General features: G+C 45.1%; 1 protein-coding gene across 23 annotated transcripts in view; it reads left to right on the top strand.

Annotated features, from left to right (window-relative positions):
- Positions 1–27,841, top strand: part of KALRN (kalirin RhoGEF kinase) — a 659,936-nt gene that overhangs the window by 418,459 nt on the left and 213,636 nt on the right. For all 23 annotated transcript variants that reach the window (XM_045088796.1, XM_045088794.1, XM_045088793.1 and 20 more), the window contains exons 26-32: positions 8,902–8,971; positions 11,335–11,424; positions 17,037–17,129; positions 21,563–21,674; positions 23,455–23,645; positions 24,081–24,182; positions 25,716–25,858. In XM_045088796.1, coding sequence (XP_044944731.1) covers positions 8,902–8,971; positions 11,335–11,424; positions 17,037–17,129; positions 21,563–21,674; positions 23,455–23,645; positions 24,081–24,182; positions 25,716–25,858 — 801 coding nt within the window. The remainder of the gene's footprint in view (positions 1–8,901; positions 8,972–11,334; positions 11,425–17,036; positions 17,130–21,562; positions 21,675–23,454; positions 23,646–24,080; positions 24,183–25,715; positions 25,859–27,841) is intronic.

The following is a 27,841-nucleotide window of genomic DNA, read 5'->3' as shown; positions in this document are numbered from 1 at the left end:
TTCTGGGGGTCTTTGCTGTTACCCCTCCCCCCACTACATAGACCATCAGCTGGGACTGCCAAAGTTGGTTGGTTTGATTCATATCTAACCAACTTCTCTGTGGATGTTTGAGGCATACTTCAGCCCATTACTTCTGCAGGTATGTCATCCAGGTCCTACACCCTTATGATAATTACCTGAAACAGGTCATTTTTCAGCAAGTGTTGAAAAGGCAAGTGAAGGACCTACAACCAGGGCCAGATACCCTGTATACTTCTTCTCTTCGGGCTTGGCCAGAAGCTAAGATTTGGGCTAGGCCTCCACCCATTGTACTCCCAGCCTAGCATTCCTGGGCTCGGGGCTGAGGGAAAAGGGCCAGAGCTATTGGGGGGCTAAGTTGGGAGCACCAGCCAGGCCAAGGTCAGCCGAGTAGGACAGCAGGTAGCCAGGGTCAGCCAGGAGCTAGGCTGATGTACAGCAGGGCAGGGGAGAGCTGGGGGAAGGGATGGGAAACTCCAGGGAACAACTGGACCAGGCCCACATTTCCATCATCTTCCCAGAGCTCCCTCTCGGGCCAGCCCCGTGCTAGTTTGAAGTTAGAACTGGTACCAAGTGATGAATCAAACCCAGGGTCTTGCCCCCAAGGCGCGGGAATTATTATTATAGGTACTATGTTCAGGGGGTGGGAAGCACACATGGAGTTAAAAGGAGCAAAGAAAATGGCCTCAGTTGGAAAATAGGAAAGGCCTCACAGAAGGGAGGACATTTGAGATGGGATTTAAATAACTGGTAGGATTTCTACCACCAGGGATGGCTGCCTTAATGATGGAGGGAAGTTTGAACAAAGGCCTTTCTAGGGAGGAGAGTGGCCAAGTCTAGCAAGAAGGCTGACAGAGGTCTCCAGGAGGAGTTTGTGAGTCAGTCTCAACCCTGGGTCAGGGGTAAGGCGAGGTCCGGCCCTCCCACCGTCAGTTCAGCCATGTCTTGTCACCTGTGAGACTGATGTGGAGGAAGAGAGCGATGGAGGGTAGAGGTAGTTGGGGTCAGAAATGGTGGTGGGGCGAGGCGCAGAGGAAGGGATGGGAGCAAGAGTGAGGGGGGTGAGAGGGATCAAATACCTAGATAGAGGAGAAGCGTGGGAGAACAGTGAAGTGGGTGGATAACAGGGGGAAGAAGAGGAAGAGGGAAAGGAGGGAGGGCAGAAGCAGGGAGGCTAGAGGCAGAAGGGAGTGTGGGGAAAGAGATGAATAAAGACCCAGGCCTCTCTAGGGCTACCATTCTATTTTGGTTTTGAGGGTTTTTTTTTTTAAGATTTAATTTATCTGTTGGAGTGGTACACAACTGGAGAGCAGCAGGCAGAGGGAGAAGCAGGGCTCTCACTGAGCAAGGAGCCTGATATAGGACTTGATCCCAGGACCCTGGGATCATCACATGAACCAAAGGCAGACACTTAACCAACTGAGCCACCCAGGCTTCCCCACCATCACATCTGGATGGGAAAATCAACAAGACGTTTATTAAACATTTTTTTTTTTCATCGTGAACCATAGAAAAAGATATGTTATGTCCTGAGACACACATGCTTATATGTAATAGGGAAATTAAGTTTTTCAGAATAACATCCTCACTGTGTGCGATACATTCTGATATTTGGGTTAGGCTCTGTTTCTCTTTCTCCTTCCCCTTTTTTAGTGCTAGTTTCTACCCCATAAATTAACACAAGCCCTAGAAACAGGAGCTGCAGCTACAAGGTGAGGAGCTGGCTCCACCCAGTGGCGAGAGCGGGGATGTGCAGCCTACAGCCCAGTCTACAGAACACACTGCAGGCCACTGCTTTCCTCCTTTGCTTCTCCTCTCGTTTCCCAACACACACCCTTGCTTAAAATATGCTTCTTCAATGCTTCTATGCTCTTCTCCCATCCAAGTGATCTTGATGTTAGTTTTATCCCATTTCCAGAAGTCACAGAATTACAAAGTATGAAATCCTGGGGAAAAACCTTTCAAGATAATCTAGTTCTGTTCATCTCCCTTGTGTATTACAGGCACTGGACCTTGCAAGGGTTTGTGACCTGCCCAAGCCTATTGGTAGCACAGCCAAAGATTCCAGGTCTTCATAACTTCCCATTACATCACATTGTCACTTTCTTAATATTCAAAAGTCGGGGTAAGAAGAAGGGAAAGACCTGTTGGAGTTTTTCTTGGGCCCTAAACCCATACCTTGATGTGCCTGTATGTGATTGCAGGTCTGACCCCACCCATCAGAAGGGCCTTATAAAACTTTACCCATGGCTTTGTTGTTGATCATGGTTTTTTCAGTCAGCTGCCAACACTGGTGCTGTCCATAGGTATTGGGGCATACCCAAGGCAAGACATACTCTAAATATTCAGTTGGATGTATCAAAGGCATGTTAATTTTAGTTGTACAAACCGACTGCTTAGTACCCATGCCTAGTTGCTGAATAGCACATTAAGGGACATGAATAACATTCCATGGCAGGTTAACTTTTTAATATCTTTTTAAACATTAAACCTGTTACATATCTATGCAGGAACTTTTTGCTTCCTCTGATCACACAAGTTAAACACAATTAGGAGGTATTAACAAAACATGTTCAACAGGGAGCAGGACAGCAAGGTAAAGTACCCCTTGAGGTTGGAGCCTGAGGGTGGAAAATAAGTGGAGAGGAATTCCAGCCCTGCACACCCCTCCCCTTCGTCTCTCATCCAGGCTGAAGTTCCTGGTGTGGATGGAGGGACAGGGAAGGGCGACTCTCATGGCTCAGCCTAGGTGATCAAACTTGACAGTCACACTTCCACAAACCCGCCCACACCTTCCCTGGAGTGCACATGGCTCTCCTGAGTTTTGTGGTGGTCCCGTGCTTATTAGCTGTCTCAGCCCTTGCCCTCTAGACCCTCTTACGTGCTAGACTCTGAATCTGTCAGTCACAAATGATTCTTTAGAAATGATGTCTAGCTCCACTTGCATGAGAACTGTAACCCAACCCTGCTTTGATAAGGAGGCAAAGCCCTGGACTTACCTGCAAAGCGGTGAGCCGAGCCGGACAGCGCTCTCCCCACCCTACCTTCAGCTTTATCTCTTGATGTATCCTCCTCCCTGTGCTCTTCCTCCTCCTTGCCATAGCCCCTACCATCACTCCCCTTCTCACCACCTCTGTCGTCCTAACAAGTGCACATGCATGAGAGGCACACACACGCACATGCACACACACAACACAAGATCATCAAATACATTCCCCTTTAAATACAAACTGCACCCTTGATGTAAAGGGCCATCTTCTGGACCACACTGTGAGGCCTTCTCCAGAAGTGGTGAGACCAGAGACCAAATTTACCTTTGGAGAAAAGAACAAAATCAGAATGACTCAAGGTACTTCTGGAATGGTGCTGTTTCCGTAGTACTTAATCAGAAACCTCAGAAAGCTTTTCTGTCAGTAAATGCTATGGGTTTCATTTCCCAGGATTCTGTACAAAGCCAGAGGGAGGCATTTTCCTTAGAAAGTAATCGCACAAAAAATGCATCATGGTCATTTAATAGAGTAATGACTTTGCTTAGATTTTGACATTTCTTTAAAAGTTTTGTGCACTTCAACAAGAAGCCCAGCTATTCACATAAACACTGAAACTACTTGCTTTGCTTGTTCTCTCATGATTCATTACATTTAATTGTTGAGATGGTGAGGACCTAGATGTGGCTATGGAAGAGCCAATATGGGAAGGGTGTCGTGACCTCTCATGCTTTCATTTAAACTCATCCTACTTGAAGTAGATGAAATGTTATGGATCAGAGTTATGTAATCTACCATCTTCATAAGCTTTACATCAAAAAGCAGAGTTTAATATTGCTACATGGCCTTCAACAATCACATTGAGATGGTAGTGAATATCTTACTCAAGGTTGTGAATTGATTTGCCCAGCACAAGATAGTTTTCTAAGTTTTAGTTTTTTCTTTTTTTTTTTTTTTTTTTTAAAGATTTTATTTATTTATTTGACAGAGAGAAATCACAAGCAGGCAGAGAGGCAGGCAGAGAGAGAGAGAGAGGAGGAAGCAGGCTCCCTGCTGAGCAGAGAGCCCGATGCGGGACTCGATCCCAGGACTCTGAGATCATGACCTGAGCCGAAGGCAGCGGCTTAACCACTGAGCCACCCAGGCGCCCAAGTTTTAGTTTTTTCTATTAAAATATTAAATCATACAGAGTCATTCATTATCTGCCAACTAGAAGCACGGTGGAATATGAGGCAGTTGCCTTCAAATGCTGACCTATGGACCCAATGCAATAGAATTACCCAGGGAGCTCTTCTGGTCAATGCAGAGGCTCAGATCCAAACCCCGAGAGGGTAGTGCCCAGCCAGGTATAGGGATCACTCACTAGGGTTTTCCAGGAGTGTTCCTTGAGACAGAGTCTGATACTGCCCCCAGAACTTGCAAAGAAGTTTGGGAGGCGTTGCACACTGTATCTACTGTGGACACTTCTCATGTTCCTCGTCATTTTATAGGTCTTTAGAAGCCCTGCAGTAAAGAGACCAGTTCGGCCCAGCACTTCCCAAACGTAAATGACTATGACCTTGGAATCTAATTTTTGTAGCACTCAATCAAGATTTTCCAGGATATGTTCTAGGGAAAGATTTTCCAACAGGGGCTCCCCTAGGGGAGAGCTCCCCAGGAATGAGTCTCCACAAATGGGGAAAAGTGCAATATGTATGTTTATTGGGGTATGAGTTTGTTAATATTGGGAAGCATGGGTCCTAAAGAACCCCTGTTTATGTAGTGTCTACTATATGCTAGGCACTGGGGTGGGCTCTTTACCCACATGGATTTATTAAATCCTCACAACAACCCCAGGAGGTTGTTATTCAAAGATGAGGGAAATGCAGCCTTGGAAGAGCCCCCTCACAGCTCTAAGAGGGAACTCTGGTTCTTTAACTTCTGCTTGGCTGTGGGAGGAAAGGACAGTGAGACACAGGATCAGTAGAAGGTGGGCTAATGGCCATTGCTGCTAAAAACCTTCATTTTCCAGAAAGACAGTCATTACAGAAATAATATTCTATCCATTTAATTCATTTTATAGTGCTTTCATTTCTTGAAAATGGTCAAACTGAGCATCCTCTCATAGGGTTTTGATAGCTACTATCAAGGAAGTCATGGTATTGCTCTATTTAGACTGCCAAGATTCTAAAGAAAATTCCTAGCACTGTCTCCAGCAGCTAGATAATGATCAGTTCTATCGGGATAATTACCACCATTTGTTTAAAATTAACCTTAAACAACCAGGCCACTGACCTTGGGTCATAAGTTAAGGAAAGAAAAAAACGCTCCCTGAATTGTCTCCTGTATGGAATGCCATGATCTGGCTGTTTTATCATTTCTTTGACCAGCCCAAAGTAGAAGAGCATAAATACCGTGGGAGTCAGAGCTGAGGGGACTGGAGTGAGATCCTGAGATGGGGAAGCAGAGATCTTTCACAAGCTGAGGTGGTTCATCCCAACTGCCAGGGGCCTTTAGCTTCTTCCATTTCTCCCTTCTGTCTCATCTTCCAGGGCCTCTCTCCTGGGTCCTTCCTTCTTTAAAGTCTTTCATTTTCTTTCACCAATCGTTGTCTTAGAATAGCCCATCAGATTTTCTCCCCTAGGGGTGCCTGGGTGGCTCAATGGGTTAAGCCTCTGCCTCAGGTCATGATCTCAGGGTCCTGGGATCGAGCCCCGCATTTGGCTCTCTGCTCAGCGGGGGGCCTGCTTCGCCCTGCCCCGCCTGTCTCTCTGCCTACTTGTGATCTCTTTCTCTCTTTGTCTAATAAATAAATAAAATCTTGAAAAAAAAAAAAAAGATTTTCTCCCCAATCACCAAGTCATTCTAGTCCCCACCCCAGGCCCTATTCAGTCCATCATGGCATGTATTGTCTTTACTGAGATTTAAATTGAGTGACCATATAAATACCTTCTGGAAAACTACTCCTGAAGATGTTATATATTATATTACTTAGTGTTCCTCATGGAGAAGGACCACATAATAAATATCTCTTAGAATTCAGTGATGAGGTGATATGGTGGAGAACCAGATTGCTTCTCTTAAAAAAGAAAAGGATTTTTATTTATTTATTTATTTGAGAGAAAGCACAAGCAGGAAGGAGGGGCAGAGGGAAAGGGAGAAGTGGCTCCCTGCTAAGCAGGGAGTGTGGGGCTCACTCCCAGGACCCTGAGATTACAACCTGAGCCAAAGGCAGTCCCCTAACTGACTGAGCCACCCAGGTGCTCCTAGATTGCTTCTCTTACAGCAAAAACAGGATATTTCCTTTTTGGCCTGATAAAAAAATTTGATCCTCAATTACAGCATTACATAATTTTTCTCCTATTTTTATTGTAGAAGTCCTATTAAATACATGTATGTCAGTTCTTCTAAAAGTAGTGGGAAATAGCATACCTCATTGATTTTCAAGCACTGTGTATTTGTGTTTTGAAAGCCCAAATTGCATTATAATTACTTCCATTCCATGATTTAAATCAGGATGGTCTAAAATTCACATGTGAGGGGAAGGTTGATTTCATTAAATGGGTACTGCCTGGAATCCCCCAAAATTTTTAAGTGACTTTTTCTTATTACAACAGCAATGTCCATTTATTACAGAAAAATCTGTATCGCAGGTGGAAAAAAATTATATCTCTGTGATCCCACTAATCATTAACATTGTAGCCTTCCACATAGGACTAAAACTAAAAACAACAGTTTCCTATGTCATTGAAGGGGGGGGAACATAAGTAACACTTAAGCAGAACCCATAACTAACTGTAATTATAAGATACTCCCAGAATGCTTAGATGATTGGAGCCATGCAGAGCAAGTCAAATCAATAAAATTTGTTTTTCCCAAAGATAGAAGTAAGTAGTGCAATGATTTAGAACTACTTTGTATCTTTTAATTTTTGGAATTATTTCAAAAATCAAACCTAAATTTAAAAATATAGATTGAGAAATCCAACCCACCACTATCTTTATCTACCCTGTGCCTTTCCTTGGTTTCCTATGGTAATGACCTTTTTTTTAAAACCACCATATCTAAGTATGATTGGCATGTGAAAAGCTGTACATATTTAATGTACAACTTGATAAGTTTAGGGATGAGCGTGCACCCATGGAATTATTGCCATCTTCAAGGCCATGGACATATCACCTCCCAGAGGAAACTTTTAAATCATTATCATTATTTTCAGTCTAATTCAGTATATTCAATATTCAACTCAATATTGAATTCAATATAATTATTATTAATAATAATTTTATTATTATTAAAGAACACCTAATATAACATTTCACCTCTAAGCAAACTTTAAGTGTACAATACAGTATTGTTAGCTGTAGGTACTATGATGCTCTATAGTGGATCTCACGACTTACCTTTCCTAACTGACATTATACCGTTCAACCATTAGTTTCTTGGGGTGGAAATAAGAATACATATTCCCTAGTTAGATAAAAGGTGGCCATATTGTATACATTCTTCCACATTGTGCAGTTTTTCACTTAATAGCCTGCCCTGTGATCTTTCTTATGAAAACATAGAAAGCCTTGTCATTTTTTTTTTATAGCTGTGTAATATCCAGTTCTGTGGATGTCCGGTTTACTTTGTCACCTACAGACTACCTGTTATTGTTACTATTGCGAGCAGTACCACCATGGATGCGCATGTTTATGTCATCCTGTATATATGTAAATTAAAATATATAGGAAATTTTCCAGGGTTAAAGTTACAGAAACACAAGATAGATACATTTTTAAAATTTTGGTAGATATTGTCACATTGCATTTTGTAAAGATTACATCTTCCATTTCCATCAGTACATTCCGCCCCCACCCAGCATCATAATTACTTTTTATTTTAAAACTTCTGTGCGATTGTTTTTTCTTTTTTTAGAATACTAGTTCTTTTTTTTTTTTTAAGATTTTATTTATTTATTTGACAGAGATCACAAGCAGGCAGAGAGGCAGGCAGAGAGAGAGGAGGAAGCAGGCTCCCTGCTGAGCAGAGAGCCCGATGCGGGGCTCGATCCCAGGACCCTGGGATCATGACCTGAGCCGAAGGCAGCAGCTTAACCCACTGAGCCACCCAGGCGCCCCTGTGCGATTGTTAAAAAGCAAATTCCATTCCAGTGATGCTGGCTCTTTAAAGTTTGAATTCTCTAAGCTCAAACCAGTTGCTTAACATATTTGAAGTTGGTTTAGTCAACCCTTCATTATTTCTTCACAAAGATAGAAGCCAAGGGCATGGATATCCACCATGGCATATGATTCCATAGTAATTCAATTCAGTTTTCAACTATATTATGACTTTTCCCCATTGAATTTTCTTTCCTGATGATGTCTGCATTCGGAAACACTAACTCAGAATTTTTAGCACAGAGTAGCTGCCAGGAGAAGAAGGTTAAGAATTGGAAAGAAGTTTGCAGGATTCAAAACGTTTCCACTTCATCTCTGGGATCATAGATGATATTTATTTCATTCTTTTTGATGTCTATCTATATATTTTATATATATATATATATACTCTATATATTTTTATATATATTTTAACTGTTACAATGTATTCAGATTACTTGTATAAAAATAGATTCATAGTTGCAGTTAAAATGAAAGCCCCAACAAAGTATAATATTTAGTTGCTTTTCAGCTCGAGAAGTAGAAATCCCTAAGGGAAACAATACAATTTTAAGTAGCACTAATTAATCAGTTAATATAAATTATAATGAAATCAGTTCTGATCTATTTAAAACCACTCCTCACCATGTGTCACTTAGAGAGTGGAAAAGCCATGTTTAGATAATGCAGAGTGTATGGCCTCAGTATCATCCTCTGGCTAGGAGGGAGGCAGAATGCAGAGATGTCTCTGATCCAGACTTTCTCTCCCCTTGCAGCATCTTCCTCAAAGAGCTGGAGAAGTACGAGCAGCTGCCTGAGGATGTGGGACACTGCTTTGTTACCTGGGTAACTGATTTGAAATCCTTCTTCTCCCACTGTACCATTCTTCTCAGGAGTGCAGACGGTGTTGGATGGCATCACTGCTCGGTGCCTGAGCTGAGGATTGGTGTCACTGACATTCTAACATGGGACCAGGGACTCAGGAGAAAGGGCAGAAGTAGATCTGAGAGAAGCAGTCCATCCCATTTCCCTCCTTGGGAGAAGTCCTTAGACATTGTTTCCATGCTCTACATAAAGTTCTTCGAGAACTTTCTAAAATTTGAGACATCAGGAGAGTGGAAAAACATCACCACTTGATAGACACACTACTCCCGTTCTATGCACTGGTTTTGTTCTGTTTGTTTTTGCAGGGTAAGGATTGGGAAATTAGACCTTTAGGAATCCACCAAACAATTGGTTACATAGTCTTCCTTAATAGGGAAGAAAAGATTCCATGGGTATTCATCCCAGTTCTGACCTACAAAATTTGTATCTGATCATTTTCTTTCCTGGTGCTATTGTTGTGGACCAAGTAAATGGCCTGAATGTACCAAGTTCTGATTATATAAATGGAAATCTTAGTCTGCATTAGCATCTCCACATTAGCATCTCAGATTCATGGTAGGAGTACAGGCATCTCCAGGGAGGTCTGCCTATGATACTAAATGCAGCTCGATGTAGAACTCCTTCCCAGGGTCAGGAGTTCTAGCTAATAATTATCTCATCAAAATTTCCACTCAAAATGGGCTACTTTTCAAAATGTCTTCATGATACAGAGTTGATGCTCTCAACAGCCTATGCAGTAGGCTGGGCTGTGGTTATGCTGTGTATTTTATAGGGGAAAACAATTCAGCTGACCTAGAAGGTTGACTAGTCCACTGGCATGTAGTAAATATCACAAACAGTCCCCCAACTTGGGACCTGGCTTGTTTGTTTGTCTGTGTGTTTGTTTTTTTACCATAAAACATTAACATTTTCTTCCTGGCATATTCTTATTTCTTAAGGAGCCATAGACTACCATCTTATTTGTGTTAATACACTTTTCCACCTCTAAATACGTGGGCCCATGCACAGTTCATATTAATGATGATAAACAAATAATTTATGATCCCTTGCAGAGCCAGTGTAGAGAAAAAACAAGTGAAGGGTTTGGGGGTGTCTGTTTGTTTGTTTACAAATTGTTTCATACAGATTTTGGATCTGCCTAACAATCAACCGTAAGTATGATTTATCAGCATGTCTTAGGGATGATCAATGCCTCCACGTAGTATATAAACCCTAAAATTGGTTTCAGAAAACCTTTGATGATTGCATAAAGTATGCATATTTTGCCAAGAATTATCCCAAGGTGATTTTCATAAGTCTCATAATCTTCACATAAGAGGGTAGAAGTTGTTTCAGTGTATTAAAAACCAATGGTTATGACCAAGAAGCCCGAAATCAGCTGGCCTGGGCTCTGCCACTTTCTAGCTGTGGGAATCTGAAGTTACTTAACCACAGTTTTCACATCTGTAAAATGAGGATGATAATAATAGAGTTCACCGCACAGGGTTCTCAGGAGGACCAGATAAGTTAATATATATGAAAAGCACTTGGCAAAGTGCTGGCATGAATGAGACCTGCAATAACACATAGCTGGGCTGCTTTCTCAGAAGAGGACATCCCAAGTGTTCTGTGGGCACCAACACTGACAGCATTTCACAAATGGGAAAGGTACTTGGTGGCTAAAATACACATACCTTTCCTGGGAGTAAGGACATGTAGCACTAACCCGGAGGGTCCTAAGAAAAACAAAAAATGAATTTTTACCAAGCTCAAGGTTCTTGGCTTGCAGTAACAATCTGGTTAGAACTCATTGTTCAGGCCCTTCCCCAAAGGGTCACATTGCTTTCCTTTCCCTGGACATTGGTTTTGGCATGGCCTACCAACGTCCCCCAACGGAGAACTTTGGAATACAAGCACATCTACTGCTGAGGGCACCCTTTGTTTGCATTCTTTGGTTTTTGTTTTTAGAGCAAATGTTGTCAGTTTTTCCAGAGGGGAAGCACAATTGTAGGTAATCCAAAAAAAGGATAAAGTCTACATAAATTCCATCCAATTTCAAAATAAGTTACGTGAATTGGCTTTTCTGATTCTTTCTAGTGCAGACTAGGATTAAAACAAGCTCACTTTCAGCAAGCTTTCTCCACCTGCAGGTAGGAGAGAAGCATTCCAAAGCTTCTGAGGGGGAACATGGGCCTGCTAAGCCCAGAACATTTGCCACAGGTAATCCTGTGCAACACAACATCTGAGGGCTTTCACCGCACAACTCCTGCTGGGCCCTTTGCACCCAGTCAACAGAAGGGAGCAAGGGATGGATGCTTATCTATGATTGCCTTTGTTCTTTTTAGGCAGACAAATTTCAGATGTACGTCACCTACTGTAAAAACAAGCCTGATTCCAACCAGCTGATCCTGGAGCACGCAGGCACCTTCTTTGATGTAAGCCATAGTTTTCCATTCTTGAGCCATGGATGAACAGGTGGAAATGCTTCTCTACTTTGGGAAAATGGGTTTTTGTCCTTTATTGCTCATTGTTTCTTGGCCACCCAAGCCTCTATCTCATGGATAAAGCATGGAGACAAACAAAAGCAGTGTTTGTCTTTTGTTTTACCCTATCCCATCTCAAGAGCTGGGGTTTTAGACAAGGCACATTTGCCCTGCATGCCTCAACACCAAACTGAGCTAGCTATAAATCCCATGTGTAGAGGAGACCAACGATGGCACAGGAGTTAAGATGTTTTACTTCAGCTTCATGCGAAGCTCCCTCAAATGCAGGGGTTCTCAAAGTGTGGTCCCCAGACCAGCCACATCAACGTCACCTGAGAACTGGTTAGAAATGCCTGTTTTGGACCCTCCCCACACCCAGGTCTGTCGAATAGAACCTCCACCCCTAAACCCCAGCAATCTGAGTGTTAAGAAGCCGTCCAGGGACCAGTGCCCACTCAAGTGTGAGAGGTGCTACTCCAGTGTGATTGTCTCAACCTTGACTACACATTCGGATTACCTTGGGAACCTTGAAAAATGCTGACTCGTGGGTCCTACCCCTGTGATTACGATATGATTGGCTTGGATTTGGCCTGGACTTTGAGAGTTTTAAAAGCTTCCAGGTGAGAGTAAGCAAATCCAGGGCTGAGCACTTCTGCTATAATGGAAGCCAAGAGAAGTGGGCGCCAATGGGCCTTGTCTCATCCCTCGCTTCAGAATGAGGGTCCAGGGCTGTTTGTGAATGATGCTCTAAGTTTCCATAGTGCTGGTCCCCGGAGGGTAACTTGTCAGCTCCAAGGTAAACAGAATCAAATGGGCCCATGCAGGATACAAGGGAAGAATAAGGAGAAGAAATGAGGGGAGACAAGAAAGTTCAGGGAGAGACTGTAACAGTGACACCCATTACGCTAGTCCTATCAGAAACAACAACACGAAATTCAGAACTTTTTCATGTTTTTCGGTCTTCCTGCCTCTCTGCTTTCATTTTTCCCATAAATATTGGAGTATTTCCAGTAGGGAAGATGGTGTTCTGGGCATCTTGAGAAATACAGACATTTAAATGTCATTCCCATAGTCAAGTCTACAAAATAAACCTCTGGGCATCTTTCTAGCCTCGTGCTGCCATAACGGAAATGATTCCACAAGTGTCTTATTGCTCCTTGAAGGAATGACCCTTGAATGGGAGAAAGCCAGACAGGGAAAAGGCATACATGACTTTTTATAATTAAGTGTTAATAGAGAAATGGTCCTGAGCATCCCAATTTGAAATTTTGTTGAGGTTAGATTTGATCCAGAAAAAAAAAAAGGAAAATTCAAGAAAAGTTCTTCTTTAGCTTGGTATCAGAATTTATTGGGTATCATATTGGATGTTATATTACCACTGTTATCTTTGTCAACAATGTGTTTTTCTTAAGATGTTATTCACCAACAGTATCCAGAAGGGTCTCTGTGAAGTTTTAAATGTTCTGTGTCCTGTCTTCCACTTAGCATTTTTCTAAACATACAGGCCCTGTGTTCTGAGCATGCCTCAGACTCTTCTGCTTCCTCACCTTTGTTCGCAGTGCTCTGTGTATCTTACGTGAGTGCGTACACACACACACACACACACACACAGTCACTCTTCAGAATTCTTTCTATCCTTTAAAGGTCAAATGTTTCCTGCATGAATCCTTCCCTTTCTCTATGCCTGTGTTATACTTTGTATCTGTCTTATAGCATTGGTAACAATTTGCCTTTTGGCAGGTTCACAGTGTACCCTTCCATTACACACACCTCCTTCCACCTGTGGGCCCCTTGAGGTTGGCTGATGATTTGCCTGGCTCCTTTTGTACACATCATAGTATATGGTGCTAATCTGTATTTTCCTTTAGTCCTATATTCATCATACCCCTGTTTCTAGCCAATTTCTAGATTTTGACTAGTAAGTTAGATATACCCCCAAATTTTGCACCCTATCCCTGCCTCCCCCCCCCCATTTCTAATGTAGTGACTGATGAGACACTGGAAACCAGAAAAGACAGTCCATGAGGTAGGAGTTCCTAGAGCTCAGCATAGAGAGGTGGGAAGGGAGAGCAGTAAACTCTCCTGATTGTTCCCAGAGCTTTCCAGAATGCATAATATTTGTAACTTTTCCCCTCTCTGTCAGAAAGGGTTTCCTAAACTCTACACATAGAAAATATCTGCTCTAGGCCCTTATTCTATAAAAGACACAAGCCTTTCGTAAATATATTAATATATTATGTATTTTAGTATCCATTATTGTAAACAGTCCGCAGAAAACTGAAGCTCTAGAAAGGGATACACATTCCCATGATCCAGAATTTTCTACCTCAGATGTGAGAGCTGGGAGGCCATGATGCTTGATGCTGTGGTGACCAGTGAGCATGGTTGGGCTGCCCCAGCCACCAGAGGCAAGACCTTCCTCACTGCCCCTCATGCAGCCTTACCATGGCTGGCAGAGAGGGAGGGGCAGCACAGTATGTTACTGCCTGTGCTGTCTTGCCAGATTCCCCAGGTGAACTCACAGTGTTCCTTGGCCCAGAGAGTAGGGCTGCCCGATGGATCGCCCATCATCCATGGACAAGTCCTGCTTTAACTGCACACCTCTGGGAAAGAGGCAGATAAGTGAGAAAGTTGCTACTTTCTGGGATAGTTGGCAGGAATGGGACCATTGTTGTAATTCCCTCCTCCATGGCCACATAGCAAGTCCTATCTTGGGGGTCTTTAAAGTGCTTCCTGTATTCCTCCAAGTGCTTTGTTCTCACTGATCCTAGCTCAGGACAAGCCCATGTTACACACCTAGAGGGACAGATAGAGCTGTAGCTATCAATTATACGTGTATTTAAAGTGAACAAGTTTACAGTTTTCGTATATTCACAGATAGGACCAACCATCTCCACAGTCAATTGTAGGGCATTTCCATCACCTCAGAAAGCAACCCCACACCCTTTAGTGTCATCCCCACCTCATCCTCCCCCCAGTCCTTAGCCCAAAAAACCCAATGATCTATTTTCTTTTTTAATTATTATTTTTAAATTAATGTATAGTGTATCATTTGCCCCAGGGGTACAGGTCTGTGAATCATCAGGCTTACACATTTCACAGCACTCACCATAGCACATACCTTCCCCAAGGTCCATAGCCCAGCCACTCTATTCCACCCCGCCCCCCCACACATCCCCCAGCAACCCTCAGTTTGTTTTGTGAGATTAAGAGTCTCTTATGATTTGTCTCCCTCCCCGGTCCCATCTTGTTTCATTTTTTCCTTCCCTACCCTCCACAACACCCTGCCCTCAAATTCCTCATATCAGAGAGATCATATGATAATTGTCTTTCTCTGATTGAGTTATTTCGCTTAGCATGATACTGTCTAGTTCCATCCATGTCCTTGCAAATGGCGAGATTTGGGGGGTTTTGATGGCTGCATAGTATTCCATTGTATATATGGACCACATCTTCTTTATCCATTCATCTGTTGATGGACATCTAGGTTCTTTCCATAGTTTGGCTATTGTGGACATTGCTGCTACAAACATTCAGGTGCACATGCCCCTTCAGATCACTACATTTGTATCTTTAGTGTAAATACCCAGTAGTGAAGTTGCTGGGCCACACAGTAGCTCTATTTTCAACTTTGTGAGAAACCTCCGTACAGTTTTCCAGAGTGGCTGCACCAGCTTGCATTCCCACCAACAGTGTAGGAGGGTTCCCCTTTCTCCATATCCTCGCCAACATCTGTCGTTTCCTGACTTGTTCGTTTTAGCCATTTTGACTGGTGTGAGGTGGTCTCTCATTGTGGTTTTGATTCGTATTTCTATCTCTATAGGTCTACCTGTTCCATAGAAATGGAATCATGTAATATGTGTTCTTTTGTGACTTTTTTCACTTAGCATAATGCTTTCAGGGCTCATGTGTGTTACAGTGTGTATCAGCACTGCGTTCCTTTTTATGGCCCAGTAATACCCCATTGTGTAGGTGTGTGTATCCCATCGTATATTTCCATTCATCAATTGATGGACATTTGGGTTGTATTCCCTTTTTCATTATTATCAGTAACACTGCTATACACATCATACGTAAGTTTTTATAAGGTCATATGTTTTCATTTCTTGGGCATATCACTAGGAGTAGAATTGCTAGATCACGTGGCAACTCCATGTTTGCATCCTAGGGATTGTTCAGTAACCTCCTCACTACTCCCTCTGCCTCTATACCCCCACCTCCACGCCTGCTATGAGGCTTATATGACCCCCTCTGAAAGAGTGCTTTCACCGTGTTTTTCTTCTATTTAAGATCTACAATACTTTACTATTGAGAAACTCACCACCAAAATCCTGATTTTTTTTCATCTAGCTCAGTGCCATCAATGACCTAAATATACTTTGTTTATCTAACTGTATTTTTCATTTTTTTCTGGTCTCTAGGTGTGCATGCTCTGTACCATTCTGCATGGTCCCCATTATCACTAAATCCACAGTGATTCTTTCCTGTGGACTTTTAAAACATGTTTTCTGTTTGTAGAATGTCATTTATCCAGCTTTGCACTTCCCCTTCCCTCCCCCCCAACTCCCAGCTATCTTCTGAACCTCAGGTGAAGACTTTATCTCTCCTGAGCCATCTGCCACTCTTGGACTAGCCATTCCTCTCTGTGCATCTCCTTTGTTGCTATTTTTTATGTGCATGGGTGTTCGCAGCCACCTGGGGTGTAAGGCCATTGAGGCAGGGAACCACGTGGGCCCTTCGCTGCCCTTCACAGTGCCTACACCTTGGGGAGTGGGAGGTCATTTTGGAGGCAAGATGGAAAATGGACTAAAAAGAGGCTAGAGGCCCAAACTGCAGCTGGAGGTCATGGCCGTAGCCTGGGCACAAATGGTGTGGAGAGGAAAGACTTGTCACCAGGGATAACACAAATTAAAACAACTAACAGGGACTCCACCATCTCTGGCCTGGTGTGGGGGGCGGTGAGGAGGGACTGAGGAATGAGGGAGGTATCATGGGTCACAATAAGAAAGTTGCAGGGAATGCAGAGGACACTCCATGCTGGGGTGGTTTAAGGTGGAGAGGAAGAGGGTGGAAAGGAGATCTGCCCTCGAGCTATTGTAAGGAGATAAAGACTCAGGAGCCATGGACGTAGACCTCCAAGCCCCGCTGTCTGCCTCCCCTTGTTCTCATTGTCCTGCTGTCCCCCTGTGAGTGCCTTCGCTCTGGGTTTATTCCCCTTAATTCTGCCCCACTCTGTTTATTATTGCTCTCCTGACTTCCTTTTGCCACTGTTATCCTTCCCCATGTCTTCTTCATCTCCATTTCTCTCACACAAATCTGCTTTCTCTCCCCTTTTGCCATTTCTCCTTTCCACTATTTATGCATTCATCTGGGTCTCTCTTGTTTCTCTCCCCATCAAAGAACAGTTCCTCATAATTGTCTACCCTTTTTTTAATTTCTTCTCACCTTGCCTACTTCCTCCCAAACACACACACACACACACTCACACACACACACACACACACATGCACACGTGCACACACCCACCCCTCTGTGTGTAATGGCGCCCATTGTCACCCCTGCAGGAGATACAGCAGCGGCATGGTCTGGCCAACTCCATCTCTTCTTACCTAATCAAGCCTGTCCAGAGGATCACCAAGTACCAACTGCTCCTGAAGGTACCTGCCCTCCCCTCTGTGTCACCCCCTCCCAAACTACCAACCGGGTCCGGGGAGGCCCAGCTTTGCCAAAGGATGGGATGGACAGCTTCCCCCTCAAGACCTCGCCTCCACCTAGAGCAAAACTTCAGAGATGAAATCCACTGGCTTTGCTGCCTCCCAGACTGCATAAACTATCCCAGGAAATTCTGGGTGCTAATTTGATGGGGAACAGAGGAGACATGAGAACAGGAATGACTCTTTCCACACCTGCCCACCACTGCACAACTTAGAGCAGTTGTCACCAGGGGCACTGGCTGACACGTGGAGCCTCACTTGGCTGCCCGGGCAGATTCCTCCTAGTGGCCCCTGCTTCTGATAGGATCAGGAGTCAAGGTCTTCAGGGCAGTGCCAGTCTACATAGGCAATAGAGGCCCAGCATAGCACCTACCATTGCCTTAATCTCTGTCAAGACTATGAGGTTTCTAAGAGAAAACCCTCAAACAGTGCAGATTAAAACACAATGGCGGGCTGCCTGGGTGGCTCAGTGGGTTAAGCCTCTGCCTTCAGCTCAGGTCATGATCTCAGGATCCTGGGATCAAGTCCCGCATCAGGCTCTCTGCTAGGCGGGAGCCTGCTTCCTCCTCCCTCCCTCTCTCTCTCTCTCTCCCTCTCTACCTACTTGTGATCTCTCTCTGTCAAATAGATTAAAAAAAAAAAAAACCCACAATGGCACTCTTGTGTCTGGAGGAGCCCATATGTTAGGTAAGGGTTCTTTTGGAGCCAAGCAAAAGATTCAGATTTTCTCCAAAATATTCTCTTTAAAATTTAAATAACCAAATGATATGAAATACTAGGTAATTTGGGTTGATTCTTCTTAAGGAAAGATATACTAGCCATCTGAAAAGATGGCATTTCCCCCACAGAAAGCCTGGAAAATCAGTATTACAAGCAATTATGTAACGCCAGTGTATACCAGTTCTCAAGGGATAAGGGTGGGGTTTTCCCTAAGTTTAATTATTTTGCTAGTGGCTCCTCAAATGCAGAGGACATCGGGGTAGCAAGAGGCGTCTTCTAAGTAATGTATTTCCAGAGAAAATCTGCTGAAATTCAACTCACGTGTAGAGGTGCTTGTGGAGTCTCATATGTTCTAGCTTAACGGAGCCTAAAAACCAGTCTAGTTTCAAACCTAGGTTTCTACTCATGCTGGAGTGTGGCTCCTGCCCCATAGGGCAGGGGTCTCCCTGCTTAGCCATGTGGTTCCAGGATAAGAGCAGGGCCTCTTCCCCATTCTGTGTCAGGATACGGACTAGTCCCTCCCACCCCCCTATGGTCCTTCTGGCCTCCACCTTCAAATTCCTCTTGCCTTATCTCTAAGAAGAGACTTTTTGGGCTTCTGCTTCCAGGCACTCAAGTCACCAGCCCTGCAGAGATGCCTTAGAGAATTACCTCGCGGCATCCTGCCGTTGGCCTTTACTGAGGCCTCGTGTGAGAAGTAACAATGTGCAGAGCACCTTGATTGTTTTAACAGAATTGCTTACAAAGATGTCCTCTTTGTTTTTTCAAGTTCCTTGTATAAAGACTCACAAAACTCTCATAGGACCTCAGAGTGGGGTACAGGTATTCTCTCCAAAATTGTTGGTGTGCCCTCTACCTGTAAATCGCAAGAGCTTTCGCTCCTTCTTCACCTTTGACTAGCAGATAATTAGCCTTGAGTCCTGTTACAATGACTACAATGACTATATTGTTTCTACTTTGTCCTTAACCCAGATTTCTGTGTATAATCATCCTCTCCTTCCCTAGCCCATTTAATGCTTGACCCTTTCATGATTCTTCTTGTACCAGAACACTTTAAAATTCAATTTTGTGGTTATGAAATGTAAGTATTGCAAAGCCTTTTCAGGAGTCAGTGGGGCTATAAATTAAAAAGTAAAACAAAACAGAAACTCACCCATACACACTGCTGGTGCCTTAAATAAGTAAAATCCAGTTCTAAGAGAAAGATAGCTTTTCACCTCTCCCTTTGAATTCCACGGGGCTGAGGTTTCCAGGATAGTCTTGTGACACACACAGGAGAAGGAAGGGAGGGTGGACAGGCCGCCCTGTATTTTGTTTTGGGCGATGGGAGGGGTGGGTGCTAGGCCTTCATTCTGTAATTGGGTGTCTTAGGAAGAAATGATTGTGCAGGTAACTGAGAAGGGGAAAAAACGAAATAGTGGGAATTGGACTGTGGAGAAGTTGTAAAATTATTGGGGAAAAAGGACTTACTAAGGTGATTAGGACTCATAAATGTGCTGATAGCAGAGTACCCGCTGAGTAAAAGAAAAATAGTTTGCTGAGCTTTTACTATAAATAAATAATGTGGGATTTATTCTCTCATTAAAGACAGTTTTATTCCAAATATATTGATATTTAATTATTAGTGTCCTCTGGGGCTCCTCACTTTGGGTGTTGCATGAAAATAAAAACTGTATGTCAGTTGCTGTTCAATATTCTCCCTGTAAATCTGCTACAGCTATCCTTTTGGAGTCTAAATTAAATGTGGAGGCTTCTCCTTAATATCAACTATAACAAAGAACTTTCTGGCTTTGCTAGCTGATTAGAGGACTTGCCACACTGCTTTGGGGGCCGGGGGATGGGCGGAGGTTGTCTAACCAATTAGTGTTTTCTGTTGCACACTGAATCCTATTTCATATTTGGCTCTTGTGCTTCTGCCTAGAAATTCCTTTGAGGATATATGAGAACAAGGTCAGGAGGGCAAAAATTAGGGAAGGGATGGGAGAATCAGAGAACTTCAGGTTGGTATAAGTAAATGCAGGTTTCTGAACAATTTTTTCCTGTTATACTGGCTGCAACCAAGGACAGAGCTGAGAACGGATCACTTCTCCCTCCCAAACATGCTCAAAGTAGTTCATCTCTCCTTTGGACACTCAGCACTCCCTTCTTCATAAGGGAATGTATCTGAGATGACACGAAGGATTGAATGTTCATGTCAGATGCTCAGTAATCAGATCCCTTACCAAGTATAAAGCTTGACTAATAATGTCAAGGATACAAATAATCCCAAGGCAGAGATAAAGCACAGAGAAGTCCAGGACCACCAACAGCTCCAAGTCCTTTCTTGGAACTTCAGGAGGTACTGTGGCTCAGACCAACATATAGACCTTCTCAATGGTGTATGTTGTATCGGATCATTTACCCCGAAGAGAACCATTTTGTTTATGAAATATACTAACTTCTTACTCAGATAGTAGCATAATATCTGTAATACTTTACCGGGAGCTATGCCCCTAAAGCCATAGATTCAGGTTTTTGTTACCACAAGAATCTATTCTACTGGAAGCATTCCATAGATAAGGACTCTCCTGCCAGCTAGCTAGTACCATTAGTTTATTTGCTGGAAGGTCTGACATTAACATGTTCACAAGATTTTATCTGGTCAACTTCTTTCTTTCCTGGAAGGCCATCTTACCCATCCACCCATACCTGACTCCCCCTACCCTCTAGAAGGAGAGCATATGATTTGCAGATCTGTTACCCGTTTCTTTCCCCATATCAAAATGAGCAAAATTTACAGTAATCCTCATAGGAAAAATGAAAGCTGACATTCCTCTGGGTTGGGGAAAATTATTTTAAATGGTCTTTATAATTTTTAAGAAAGTTGAAAATTCTCTTTTCTCCATAAAGCAGATACTATATGTCTTTTATGGAGATAATAATAACCTAGTCTTCAATGAGGAATAAGAGAGGGCATGCTCTGGGAAGTCTCAGTGTGATGGAGGTCATGGGGGACAGGGTTGGTATGGCAGATGGAATATGGGACTTGGAGTCTAGATTTAAGATTCAAAAAGGACTAGTCCAGAATCCCATCTACCAATCTCAGGTTAGGAACTCCTGACTTATTTGATCCAAAAATATTTTATAACTCTGAAACCCTGTAAACCTATAATGTCTGTAACCCCAGGTTGCTTCCAGTATGGTGCAAGTCAGCATTTAGGCAGCAGAGGGATGTAAATAAACATGATGGCAGCCATAGGCGTGCAGGGACAAATGAGCACTGTGCATTCTTTGCATACCTGTTGTCTTCTCTTTGTGATTCCACACTACTGACCCTCTGTTTGTGTGCTGTGCCAGGAGTCCTCCCTTCTCCAGGAGGGGAACCAAGTGAAAGAGAATGCCCTAGATTGCTGACTTCCAGTGCTGGGCATTTAAGAGTTGGGTTGAATTGAGTTAGTTTAGGTTAGATGGAGCCGTGGAAGTTCAGTCTCGGAAAAAATTGTGGTTGAATTCTTTGGAGAAAACATCCCACCCTCATAGTTTATAGCTCCTGATAGCTTAGAGGGAACCATTACAGAGAATGAAGCTGGTCTATAGTCACCTTGGTGGGTTAGGTGGTGGGAGGGTGGGGAAGCTGGGATAAATGGTTCTAATTGTGTCTGGACTTTTCCCCCCAGGAACTTTTAACTTGCTGTGAAGAAGGAAAGGGGGAGCTCAAGGATGGCCTGGAGGTGATGCTCAGTGTCCCAAAGAAAGCCAATGATGCCATGCATGTCAGCATGCTGGAAGGTAGCTGTCGGTCCTCCCAGCCTGTCTGGGGGAGCCTCTTCCTTTCCTAAGACCAGGGAGCTTATTTCGTGGGAGGGAAGTGGCATGAAGTTAGGCAAAGGGCAAGGCTGGAAGAGAGGAGAAATGGCAAGTGGAGGGCATGGGTCTTCAGGGCATTGGACCTCAGGAGGTGTGAGAGGAGCTCCACAGGGGCCAGCTCGACCAATACCTGCCTCCTGGTAGGACCAAGTTGTTTCAGGTACGTAGACAACTTGCTGCGTGTGAGGTGGTCTAGCACAGGCTATCTTCCTCACCCAACATGTGCTAGAGCCCTGCCCCACAGCAGTCCTGTTCATCTGCTTGGCACTAGCATTGTGTTGATCGCCAAAATGAGTAGAAATCCTGCGTGCATGTAAATACACACACACACACGCACACGCACGTGCCCCCGTGGTCTCCAGCCTTATGCCCTTCTTCTTTCTATTGCAATAAAATATACATAACATAAAACTTGCCATTTAACCATTTTTAAGTGTACAGCTCAGTGGCATTAGGTACACTGGCGTGTACCTAATGCCCCTCCTAGCAGGTGAGAAAAGTCCAGCCAGACAGACCTGAGAGGACTTTGCCTAAGTACATGTAGTCCATGGGAACCATGCTCTTGGGACCCAGAGACTGGGCAGAGTGAGACTCCAATACAGTGCTCTTACCTCTGCAGAACAGACATGCAGATCAGCCAAGCCAGGGTGGGCTTGTGAGAGGAGCTCAGACTCGGCATCCCAGTCTGGCCTGGCAAACAGGTGCTGAGGGACAGGAGTGCCCTCTGCTGCAAGTCTGCAGACCTGTATTTTCTCCTCCCCACCTTCTGTCCCCACCCTCCGTCTAGAAGGCTCCATCGGGTCTCCCCACTTCCTGGGCCACTCTGAGCAGAGGAGGCTGGAGTTTTCTGTGCAGTTGAGCCCTGGTAACCTTCTCCGGACCGAGCACTAGCCATCTGAACATACTCCTCTTGCCACAATTTCTCCACTCTGTTCTGTTGGCACCCATCCTTGTCCCCAGCCCTGGGTGTCCTCCCCTGCAAGCACCCTTCTCCTCCAGCTGGTCCCTGCCCTGTTCTGAATCTAGTTGCTCCAAGTACGGTCTGAGGACCAGCAATAGCAACACCTGGGAGCTTGTCGGAACACAGATTCCTGGGCTCCACCTGACAGCTAATGAATCCCAGTTTCCCAGTCTCCCTGCAGGGCAAGGGTGGGTAGGAATCTGGGTTTTGACCAGCTCTTTGGGTAATTCTTATGCATACTAAGTTTCAGAACCTTTGTTAAAATTTAAAGAGGAATAAATGTGACTGTTCAAGGCACGTGCACCGCACTGTTTAGGAGCCATCAAAGGGAAGAGTCGTAGGAATGGAATAAAAGAAATGAGCAGTGCCAAATAAAGTGGAGTCAAGGGCCCTCCCCTATCCTGCAGTGCTTACCCGCAGCCCCACCCAGTGCTCTGAGTGGGTGGGAAGCTATAGGAAGAGGGGTACATGGGGTTTGCCCTTGCAGGAGGTGCCAGCCCATGCGGAGATGCCGCCAATCCTGGTTATGTGTAGGAGACTGGGCACGGGAAGGGGGATCTGCTCGCTGTTCCCTAGAGTTCTCTCCTCAAGTTTTGAGGAGGCTCAGGAATCCGCTGAGAGGGGATTCCTCTCATTGTGGGAGCAGAGGGCTCCTCGGGGAAACCTTTCTGCTACAGGAGTGGAACATGGCCCCCAAGTGGTGCTAGAGAAACTCCACAGAGCTGAAACGGTGTCTTTCAGGGTTCGACGAGAACCTGGATGTGCAGGGAGAGCTGATTCTCCAGGATGCCTTCCAAGTGTGGGACCCAAAGTCACTGATCCGGAAGGGGCGGGAACGGCACTTGTTCCTCTTTGAGATCTCCTTGGTTTTTAGCAAGGAGATCAAGGACTCTTCAGGACACACGAAATATGTTTACAAGAACAAGCTACTGGTAGGTGGGGCAGGTGGGGTCAGACAAGTCTCCCGGTTGTGGTAGAGCCCTGGGGCAGAAAGGGCTCTGGAACACTCAGCTCATCTCTCCCCTGGAGCCACACCAAAACCATCCTGGACAATGAAAAGACCTCCTATTTGGAAAGCTGCCCCCCTCGACTCCCCCTTCTGCATTTTGGAACTCAGCGGTCTTCTTGCTGTCTACATTTAGTACCTCCCTCTTCACCCTCCCTCCCTGCCACCTGCTGATCTGGCAGGCGCCTGTAGGTCCTTTCATCCCAGGTAGAAGACAGAAGCGGCCAGTCTGTTGAAGTTTGATTGACAGAAGCCCCTCCCTCGGTCCTCTCCTCTTTGTTGCCTTTCCCTTCCCACCCCAGCCCTAAGTTCCCCACTGCCCTCCCCTTCCCCGCCTCTCACAGGCATTTCCTGTCTACAGACCTCAGAGCTGGGTGTGACCGAGCACGTAGAAGGTGATCCCTGCAAATTCGCCTTGTGGTCTGGGCGCACCCCCTCCTCAGACAATAAAACAGTACTGAAGGTAAGTACTGCTCCCAGCCAGCCAAGGGCGCAGGGTTGCGGGTAGCAGGTGGAAGGCAGAGGGCGGCAGCATCTTCTTCTTGAAAGCTGGGGCCTAGAGACTCCACAGGGAGGGCAGTAGCCCACGGGTATTAGAAACCAAGTTCTGTCATGGAAGTAGGCCTGAAATCTCAAAGATGGGTGGTCTCCTAAGTCCTTCCCCTCCTGTGCACCTAGAGGGAAAAAGGCAGGGAACAGCCAGCTGAGCTGTCTCAGCAGGGCCCACTTTAGTATGTTCTGTCCTTATGTCCCCTTCAAGGGCAAGGACAACTGACCTTTTGACAAAAAGTACCTTGATTTGTTCCACATCCATCCAATGCTTTTTCTTGAACACCTACATAGAAGGTATTCTGCCCAGGGCTGCTTGTAACTAAGTATGAGAGATGGACTCATCCTCCAGGAACTTGGGTTCTAGAGCTCTAGTAAATCACGCTAGCTTGGCAACTGTGTTGATTGAAAGGAGTGCTGAGAAAGAGCTCTTCGCCAGATGACAGCCTTAAGGAGTCATTCCAGCTCTCCAGAGCACACACAGCTTGGGATTCGGGGCTTGTGGTAACATGCATCGAACCGAGAAGGGGTCCTGCGGACTGGGCTCCCACCAGACATTTGTTTATTGGGGTGGCTGCCACCCTGGAAGAGGTAGTACGACTGTGACAAATTCTTCACATTGTTCCCTCTAAATTGTCGCCCAGCTCTAGCTGCCATGAGACAGAATGACCTGAAAACAATTCCACAAAGACAAACTAGAGATTCACGAAATGGTACAAGTGCCTTCAGTGAACATGTTTATAAGACTAAACTCCTGGCACTGACTTTCCATCAGCGCAGACCTATGTATGTAGCCATACTAGGGTTTAAATGTGCTGGCATGGATTTGTACCACTTGGTAAATAGCCACTGCCTTCAGATACCCCCTTGCTACCCCTCCTAGTGCTGCCCAGATCTCCCCAGCCTCTAGCAACTGATGTGTTCATCCCTGCCCCAGCATGGGACTTCTCCATAGGCTCCAGCCCCAGACAGGTGGCAGTATGTTTTTAGAAGATTTTTATGTACTTGAGAGAGAAAGACCATAAGCAGCAGGGAGGGGCAGAGGGAGAGAGAGAAGCAGACTCTCACTAAGTAGGGAGCCTGACACAGGGCTCCATCCCAGGACCTCGAGATCATGCCCCGAGCCAAAGGCAGACAACCAACTGAGCCAGCCAGGTTCCTCAGCGCCGATGTCAGTATTGGTCATTGCCATACAGAGTATTAAATACTTTGACAATCACTCCTGTACAAGTCTGTATTGAGTATTGCAGTCTTAGCCCCATTCTAGTAGTTGAAGGAGTGTGTCCTTTAGATTGAAGAGTCATGCATGTAAAATGAGAAATGAGCTCTTCAAACATTTTGTGTCCTTGAAAATAATGGGATAAGCCTGCAGGACAAGGATGGAGAACTGTTTTAGGCACGGCAAAAGGAGATAGGGTATTTACTCTTTCTCTCTGTGGTACTCCAGGCCTCCAACATAGAAACCAAGCAGGAGTGGATCAAGAACATTCGAGAGGTGATTCAAGAAAGGATCATTCACCTGAAAGGAGCTTTAAAGGAGCCGATTCAACTCCCCAAAACACCAGCCAAACAGAGGAACAATAGTAAGAGGTAACCAGCATCTCTCCCCCGACCTCACAGGCTCCAGGAGTGGGAGTGGGATCTCCCTCTGCTCCCACAGGGGCGGTACAGTCTGCCGTTGGTGCCCCTCTCCATGAAGTCCCGTTTAAGATGAGGAGTCTCCGTGCTCGCTTCGGCAGCACATATACTAAGATGAGGAGTCCTTTCTGAGCATCTCACCAGTCACTGTCAGTTGCATTCAGCAGGGCTGCACTGAGCACCTCGTCTTTCACAGACACTGCTAGGTGCTCGGAGAAGAGAAGGGGAAGCACACGATGGGCCCTTAGCCTCGAGAACCCTCTAGTGGTTTTATCTCACACATGGAATAGTTAGACTCAAAGGACCAGTACCGCCCATAGAGACAGTAAATGCTGTAAAAATTCATTGAGAAGGGGCTTTAGGTGAGCACTACATAGGCGAGTCCAGGGAAGGCTTTGAGAGGGAGGTAGGCCATGAGGGGACTGATTAGGCAGTATGGAAGTTTTATATGGGGTTAGAGCAGGGGCTTGGTGTGATGGGATTGTCGGTGCAGCTCTTCTGTCCCCCCCGAGTCCTCACCTTCAGTTACCTGAGATAAGCAAGGTGATTGGGAAAAAGGGGACTGAGGTTTTGTATCTTCACCTCTCTGGTACCTTCGTCACCCCATTTGCCCTACACTGGTGGAAGATATCCTCAGTGTCTGAGGTGACTCAGTGACGCAAATCTCCATGTGACAGTCACCTACAAGGACTCTCTTAAAGGGCACTTCAAAAGAGAGCATATAAAAACATCATGTCAATACTGGAAAAAAAAAAAAAAAGAAGAAAGAAAACAGAGTTCTGGGGGTGATGGTCATTGGCAGTAACAGGCTTGCCTTTCCTTGCCTTTCCTATTCCTGAATGGACTAAATCCCTAGTTGACCTTCTGGTGCCAGCCAGGATGCATGGACCTGAGGACCTGCGGAGTAGCAGCATTAGTACAAAGGGAGTTGATAGCCCGAAGAAGGGTGTGACTGAGGTAGGGAGAAACACCTCCACGGGATGGAAGCCCTAAGACCTGCGTGGCCAGGAAAAGGTCACCGCTCAGTGCTGGAAGGACAAATCAGGGCTGCATTGGAGGAGGGGGTATTTTCATTTCAGTTACCCATGGCCAGAGTCCGGGGGAGGGCCAGACTTAGTTTAGCTCTAGGATCCCGCTCTTCTTCAGGAAGCCCCTGCTTCAATAAAGAAGATAGAGAGGAAATGGTCTAGGAACTCAATGTCCAGGAGCACGCAGGATGGACATTTAGGTGAGGCTGGCTCAAGTCTGGGAAGCAGCCCCTTTCTGAACATCTGTAGATCGTGAGATGGACTTCTCTTGAAAATGCCTCCCACCATTTCTCTGTCACTGTCCTGAAATAAGAGAGTGAAACCCTGGGCAGAGTCTGCGGAAAACAGTCCAGGCTGCCTGTCTTTTCATTAGCTCAGCTCCCAGGAGGTGGGGACAGAGTGTGCGGAGGAGTGAATTGGCTTGGAGAATGCCACCCCCACTCCTGGATGGGCTCCCCAACGCCCCCAGAGCTGGCTTCATCTGCAGTGGACCAGAAGGGCCCACACTGGGCCAGAAGGGTGGGAAGCACCACATACAGCCAATGCTCAACTATAGGCAAATGGTGGGGAGCTGCAGCCCAGATATCTAAAACAGCACATGATCTAAGAGGCCTTTATTCTTGGTTTTGAAATGCCGTTTTACTGCAGCTCTTCCTTCCTACGAATGTATGGCTTATATTATTAAAATAAGTTGGCCTTTCCCAGCCCTGCAAGTGGTGGTGAGAAGGCCGTTGACCTCGAAGTCGTCTAGGTAGGAGGAGACCCTTTTGTGACTAGGAGCTACTGTGTATATACACATGGGTCACATGCATGCTCACCTGCACACACGTGTCCAGATACACCAGATGTGATTGTTGAGACTCTGGGAGGCGACTTGTTATATGGGGCCTTTTGCCCACGCAGTGTT

The sequence above is a fragment of the Mustela putorius genome, unplaced genomic scaffold (assembly GCF_011764305.1).
Source record: "Mustela putorius furo isolate JIRA1106 unplaced genomic scaffold, ASM1176430v1.1 tig00003834_pilon_pilon_pilon, whole genome shotgun sequence".
NCBI lineage: Eukaryota > Metazoa > Chordata > Mammalia > Carnivora > Mustelidae > Mustela > Mustela putorius.
The sequence above is the reverse complement of the archived record's forward strand: the minus strand, read 5'-3'. Positions and strand labels throughout refer to the sequence as shown.